This window comes from Entamoeba dispar, genomic scaffold (genome assembly GCF_000209125.1).
Source record: "Entamoeba dispar SAW760 scf_1105229458895 genomic scaffold, whole genome shotgun sequence".
NCBI classification, from domain to species: Eukaryota; Evosea; order Mastigamoebida; family Endamoebidae; genus Entamoeba; species Entamoeba dispar.
The window spans coordinates 910-7,051 of NW_001853421.1; the positions used below are offsets into that span (position 1 = coordinate 910).

The 6,142-nt window shown below is 15.5% G+C and overlaps 1 protein-coding gene across 1 annotated transcript, besides 35 other annotated features; it reads left to right on the top strand.

Moving 5' to 3' along the window:
• Positions 1–11: part of a sequence feature (AT_rich) that runs on past the window's edge.
• A 189-nt stretch (positions 12–200) lies between these two features.
• Positions 201–253: a sequence feature (AT_rich).
• A 59-nt stretch (positions 254–312) lies between these two features.
• Positions 313–381: a microsatellite.
• Positions 382–741: 360 nt separating this feature from the next.
• Positions 742–810: a sequence feature (AT_rich).
• A 151-nt stretch (positions 811–961) lies between these two features.
• Positions 962–1,142: a microsatellite.
• Positions 1,143–1,488: 346 nt separating this feature from the next.
• On the top strand, positions 1,489–1,854 carry EDI_227270 (heat shock 70 kDa protein, putative; the record flags this gene model as incomplete). Its single annotated transcript, XM_001735106.1, has 1 exon — positions 1,489–1,854. The coding sequence occupies one exon, from the start codon at positions 1,489–1,491 to the stop codon at positions 1,852–1,854; it is 366 nt and encodes a 121-aa protein (XP_001735158.1).
• Positions 1,597–1,747: a microsatellite.
• Positions 1,852–2,013: a microsatellite.
• A 2-nt stretch (positions 2,014–2,015) lies between these two features.
• Positions 2,016–2,060: a sequence feature (AT_rich).
• Positions 2,061–2,246: a microsatellite.
• Positions 2,135–2,289: a microsatellite.
• Positions 2,254–2,429: a microsatellite.
• Positions 2,430–2,511: a sequence feature (AT_rich).
• Positions 2,512–2,694: a microsatellite.
• Positions 2,695–2,725: a sequence feature (AT_rich).
• A 41-nt stretch (positions 2,726–2,766) lies between these two features.
• Positions 2,767–3,066: a sequence feature (AT_rich).
• A 45-nt stretch (positions 3,067–3,111) lies between these two features.
• Positions 3,112–3,195: a microsatellite.
• A 19-nt stretch (positions 3,196–3,214) lies between these two features.
• Positions 3,215–3,504: a sequence feature (AT_rich).
• Positions 3,505–3,527: 23 nt separating this feature from the next.
• Positions 3,528–3,650: a sequence feature (AT_rich).
• Positions 3,651–3,742: 92 nt separating this feature from the next.
• Positions 3,743–3,764: a sequence feature (AT_rich).
• A 23-nt stretch (positions 3,765–3,787) lies between these two features.
• Positions 3,788–3,925: a microsatellite.
• A 2-nt stretch (positions 3,926–3,927) lies between these two features.
• Positions 3,928–4,098: a microsatellite.
• A 32-nt stretch (positions 4,099–4,130) lies between these two features.
• Positions 4,131–4,151: a sequence feature (AT_rich).
• Positions 4,152–4,186: 35 nt separating this feature from the next.
• Positions 4,187–4,256: a sequence feature (AT_rich).
• Positions 4,257–4,371: 115 nt separating this feature from the next.
• Positions 4,372–4,532: a microsatellite.
• A 10-nt stretch (positions 4,533–4,542) lies between these two features.
• Positions 4,543–4,722: a microsatellite.
• Positions 4,723–4,802: 80 nt separating this feature from the next.
• Positions 4,803–4,986: a microsatellite.
• Positions 4,904–5,086: a microsatellite.
• Positions 5,087–5,210: 124 nt separating this feature from the next.
• Positions 5,211–5,246: a sequence feature (AT_rich).
• A 107-nt stretch (positions 5,247–5,353) lies between these two features.
• Positions 5,354–5,436: a microsatellite.
• Positions 5,437–5,580: a microsatellite.
• Positions 5,581–5,588: 8 nt separating this feature from the next.
• Positions 5,589–5,756: a microsatellite.
• A 24-nt stretch (positions 5,757–5,780) lies between these two features.
• Positions 5,781–5,850: a sequence feature (AT_rich).
• Positions 5,851–5,877: 27 nt separating this feature from the next.
• Positions 5,878–5,979: a microsatellite.
• Positions 5,980–6,043: a microsatellite.
• A 2-nt stretch (positions 6,044–6,045) lies between these two features.
• Positions 6,046–6,138: a microsatellite.
• Positions 6,139–6,142: the final 4 nt, after the last annotated feature.

Below are 6,142 nucleotides of genomic sequence, written 5' to 3' on the forward strand. Positions count from 1 at the left end.
TTAAATTATATCACAATGATTATCAATGATGAATGATGATAATATACAATGTAAATTATTTATATTATCATATCAAACAAGAGTTAAATGATGAAACAAATAAAAAGATAATAAATAAGAAGTTTCAATGAAATGATGATATGATAATAACAAATTGAATAATTTAAACATCAACACACTAATACAGAATGAAGAATGACTATTAATATGTATTATAAATTAAACATTTATAAATAATAATAATGAATTTAATGTTCATCTTCAACTTTCATTCATGATAATAACTCATTAATTTTATCATTAATCATTATATTTATTTTCTTATTATTTTCTTTATTCTTTCTTTTATCATTTTCTTTTTATATTTATTTTATTTTATTTCAATTTCATCAACAGATATATTCATTTAATACAGAAATCGAATTAGAAAGATAGAACTAATAATATACAAATATCTTCTTCTCATATTTAATCACAAATATTTTCATCTAATAATATTTTCTACTATTTTTTACCTTTTAAACATTTAACAAGAATTAATTTGCAATATGATAATTCATTTCAATGATCTAACAATCATAAACACTATGTTTTAAACAAACAATGAATACATTCATTACATTTAGACAACAATTATGAAATAATGAACAACATCACAAATCATTATAATAATATAATTATGAATACGAATAAAATGCATAATTTCTGACCGATATTGTACAAATGAAATACTAAAAGAAGAAAAAATGTAAAATAATAGAAATATAAAAGAATATATAAATTTGAGATTATTATATAATAAAATAAAAAGAAGAAAGAATGAGAAAGATATTAAATCTATAGAAGAATTTAATAAAGAGAATAATAAACAAAAATGGATGATTGATAACTATATAAATTTATACAATTATGTCAAATATTTACCTAATAGTTCAATGATAAATAATAGTACAAGTAGACAAAATGAAAAGAAAGAAGGAAAAATAAAATATTATATAAAAAAGGTAACGAAAAAAGGAAATAATAAAGAGAAAAAAGGAAGAGAAAGAAGGGTATAAAAGAAAAAAGTGAAATTAGGAAGTAGAAGAAGATGAAAAGAATAAAAGTAGAAAGTTGAGAATATAAAAAGAAAGAACATAAAAAGGAGTAATCAAAAAGAGATAATAAATGATGAAAAGAAGGATGAAATAAAGGTGGTATTTTTATTACAGAAATTAGAAATATGAAATAAAAAGCGTTTATTTATTGATACAAAAATAATTAATATTGTTTTATTGATGCAAAATATTTTACTCCTTTTTCTTTTTGGAGTTTTTTTATTTAGATGCATTATTTCTTTGCCTGTTTTGGTTCCTGATAGAAGTTACATTTGATATTGATGCAAATGGAATATTAAATGTAACAGCAGAAGATAAAACTATAGGAAAGAAGAATAAAATTACTATTACAAATGATAAAGGAAGATTAAGTAAAGAAGAGATTGATAAAATGATAAGAGAAGCAGAGAAATATAAAGCAGAAGATGATGAGAATAAAGCACGAATAGAAACAAAGAATCAAATAGAAAATATGTGTTATTCAATGAAGAATAGGATTAAAGAAATGGGAGATAAAATAAGTTCAGAAGATAAAAAGAAAGCAGAAGAAATAATAGAAAAGAATTTAAGATGGATTGATAATAATCAAAATGGAAGTAAAGAAGAATATGAGAAGAAAAAAGAAGAAATGGAAAAAGAAATAGGAAGAATTTATTCAAAAATATATCAAGGAAGAGGAAGTAATGAATTTACAGGAGGAAGAAATACAGAAAAAGAAAATAATAATAAAGGACCAACAATTGAAGAAGTTGATTAAATAAACAAGCAAAAGAGAACATGTAAAAATTAATAAAAAAATAATTTAATGAATTAATTAAAAAAATGGTTAATATAATAATAAAAAATTGAAATAAAAATAATAAAAGTAAATAAAATTTTAAATAAATATATAAACTAAGAAGAATAATAATTAAATTGTTATTATAAAATATTTGTATTCATATTAATAATTTATTTTATAATTTAATTTAATTAATTAAATTTATTATTATTAATTTATTAAATTTTCATTCTTTTATAAGAATATTAATCATTTAATACTATTATATTAATCTAATAAATATAATTTAATAATTCATATATGAATTGATTGTTAATAAACATTAATTATATAATTTATATGATTATTATATTAAATAATTTGTTAATAATATTATAAATATAATAAATTTAAATTTATTTAAATATAATAATAAAGAATTTTATTATTAATTGAAAATATTAAATGAAAATTAAATTTATTAACAAAATTAATTATATAATAAATTTAGTAAAAGTATTTCATTTATATAATATTAAATTAATGAATAAAAAATAGAATAAGAATTAAATATTAAATATTTTAGAAGTATTAATTAAATTTATTTAATAATTTAATCTTTTTTCATTGTAATATTAAAGATAATTTTATAAATTATCTTTTTTATTGTTTATTTTATTTAAAATATTATATATTTTTATTTTTTGATAGATTTGATTTATTTTTATTGATTTTTAGATATATCAAAATATTCTTTTTTATTTAATAATCAATTATATACAATGAATGATTTATTAAAATTTATTTATTAATTAATGTATTGTTATTTAATAATTTTATTTTATATAATAATATTTAATATATTATTCATTTTGACACTTTTTGAATTGAATAAATAAGAGAATTTAGAAAATATAAAATTTAAGAATAATTAATTTTAAATATAATAAGTTAATCAATAATAAATTTTGTATTATATTTTTATTATATATTTTAATTTTCTTTATAAAATATTATATGTATTTAATTATTCATTTTGTATGTTTATAATTTTCTAAATATTAATATTATTAATATATTTGTATTGAATTTAAAATTAAATAATTTAATTTTATTTCATTAGAAAAAGTATTTATTTTTATTATATATTATCATCAAATAATTTAGACAAAGTATATTAATATTGTTTATGAAATATTAAATTATTATCTAAAATTAAATTATGATTTATATTTATGAATTGAATGTTTATTAAAAAGTAATAATAATATATAAACATTAAGATAAAAAAAAGAGAAATATAATTATATTAAATGAAAATTAAAAGTAGTTATAAAATTGTATGATTAATTGAAAGTATTATTTTTAGATAATCAAAAATAATTAATATAGTTAATTGAAAATATTTAATATAAATAATAATTGAATAAATATTTTATTCTAAAATGTTAATAATAAATAAGAAATAATAGTATTATTTGTAATTATATATTATCATTTGTTTTATATATCAATATTTTATTATATTAAATCATATAATTTTAATTATTACTGATGCTATCAATTTATAACAATAAGATGAAGTATAATATTGAAAAATATATTAATTAATTTATTTATCTACAATGATTAATTTTATAATTATAACTTCTTTTATCATTAATTAGTTCATAATAATTTTTAATTTAATTAGTCTGTACATAATTGTAATTATTATATTTTGATTTAATATGATAATCAATTTTTAGATTGTATTTTATATTTAATAATATTAATTAATAAAATAAAAAAAAGAAAAATGGTCCCGGCGGGGATCGAACCCGCGACCCTCGCATTTCTCTTTCCTATAAGTACGATGCACTACCGACTGTGCTACGGGGCCTTCTTATTTTTTATTATTATTATAACTATCTTACTTTTCTTTATTTTATTTATTTTAATTTTTAATAATTTATTCTTAAAATTATTCTTGTTCTTATTACCTTTTTCTTTATATTTTATTCTTTTATTTATTATTTACTCTTTATTATTTTTATTATTATTTCTTTGTTTTTTTTTTCAATTTTATGATATTTCTTATCTTTTATATCTTTCTTTATATCGTTTATTCATTATTTATTTCTTTTCTTTCAAAAATTATAATTATTCAAATCTATTCAAATTTATTATATTTTGTTTGTCTTTTGTTCTTTTATTTATTTCTTTTTTTTTGTATTTTATTTATTCTTCTTTTATATTTATAAGATCTATTTCTATAGCACAAGAATCTCATGAAAATTAAATATAAATAATATGCACCAACAAATAGATTTAGAAGATATTATCAAGGATATAAATATAATCATTATCAACAAAATAATAACATATTACTCTAATATTAATTATCATATTTATAAATACAATAGTACATTTCAAATAATCACAGTTATAATAAAAGAAAAGTAATTATTATAACACAAATACCATAATTCAAGTAAAATGTTTAATCAATATTATTCTGAGAATAAATAATGTAAAAGATATTACAAGAAAAGACAATGAAAGACAAAAGAAAATAAGAAAATAATACAAGAAATGATGAAGAGATTTGAAAAGATAAAAAAGATAGTGAAAGAGAAACTAATTAATAAAGAAGAAGAACAAGAAGAAATATCCATAAAAATTGAAGAAAAGAAGGAACAATACAAGAACAAGAAAAGATATAAAAGAAGAGAAGAAATAAATAATAAAAAGATATGAAAAAGTGAAAGAATAAAATCAAATAGAATATAAAAGAAAATGAAAGAAAAATAGAAGAAATAGAGAAATACAAAAACAAAAGAAAGAAGAAATAATGAAAAGAGAGAAGAAAAGAAGATAAAGAAATATAAAGAATGAATAGTAAACATTAGATTGTAGTCTGTCAGAAAGAAGAACAAAGACGAACATTGAAAGAGAATTTAGAGAAATAAAAGAAAAGGAAGAAGAAACTAATAGATTAAAGAAAGAAGTAAGAGAAATAAACAAGAAGAAGAAAACAATAAAACAAAAGATAAGATCAAACAATAAGAAAAAGAAATAACAAAGATTAAAGAACAAAAAGAAATTAAAAAGAAAGACAAAGAAATAGAAAAAAGAAAAAGCAAGGAATTAGAAGATAAATTGAGAAACAGATAGAAGAGAATGATAAGATGGAAACAATAAAAGAAAAATCAAAGATAGAGATATCAGAAGAAAAAGAAATAGAAAACGTCATTATGAAGAATAGGGAACCAAAATAAGCAAAGAAATAATGCATCTAAATAAAAAACCCCAAAAAGAAAAGGGCAAAATATTTTGCATCAATAAAATAATAGTTTTTATTATTTTGCTCCTAAAAAAAAATAAAAAATAAAAAAGTAAATTAAATACTCATTCTATATTCATTTATATTTGTCTATATTTTATATCATTTTATGGTAAATTGTTATGAAATATAAATGATTCAGAAATGATATTTGATTCAATGTAATTATACATTTTTATTATTATGTTATTAATGTTATTTATGTATTTTATTTTTATATATTTATATATTTTATTATTATATTTATTTCTATTATTGTATTATATATATATCATCATATTATCTCTTTATTATTATATTTATCATATTTTATTAGTTTGATATTCTTATTATTTATATTTTATTTTATATATTAATACACTTCTATTTATATTTAATTTATTATATATTAATATATTTCTTTATCTTATTTTCATTTTTATTATATTTTTATATTTTATATCTATTTTCTCTTTATATTTATTATTATTTATATTATATTGATTTTATTTATTATTTCATTTATATATTTTATTTATTATTATATCATTTCTCTTATTATTTCTTTATCATTTATTATTATTTATTTATTTTTTATATCTTCTATCTATATCATATGAAATTATTATTTATCATATATTACATATTGTATAATAATCATATGACATTTATAATTGATTATATATTATCTTTTTCTTCTTTTCTTTTTTATATTATTTCATTTTTATTTGAATATATTTGTTTTTGTATTTTTGTTATTTATTTTATTTCTTATTTTTGTGTTTATTTTATTCTTATTTATCATATTTATTATTTATATTATGTTATATTTGATTTTATTAATTATATTAATTAGTATTTTATTAATATAAATATTATGTTTATTATTTTATTATTTATTTATTTTTATTATTTATTTTATCTTTTCTTATTATTCTTTTATTATTTTATGTTTATTATATTTTATTTTTTTATTTCTTT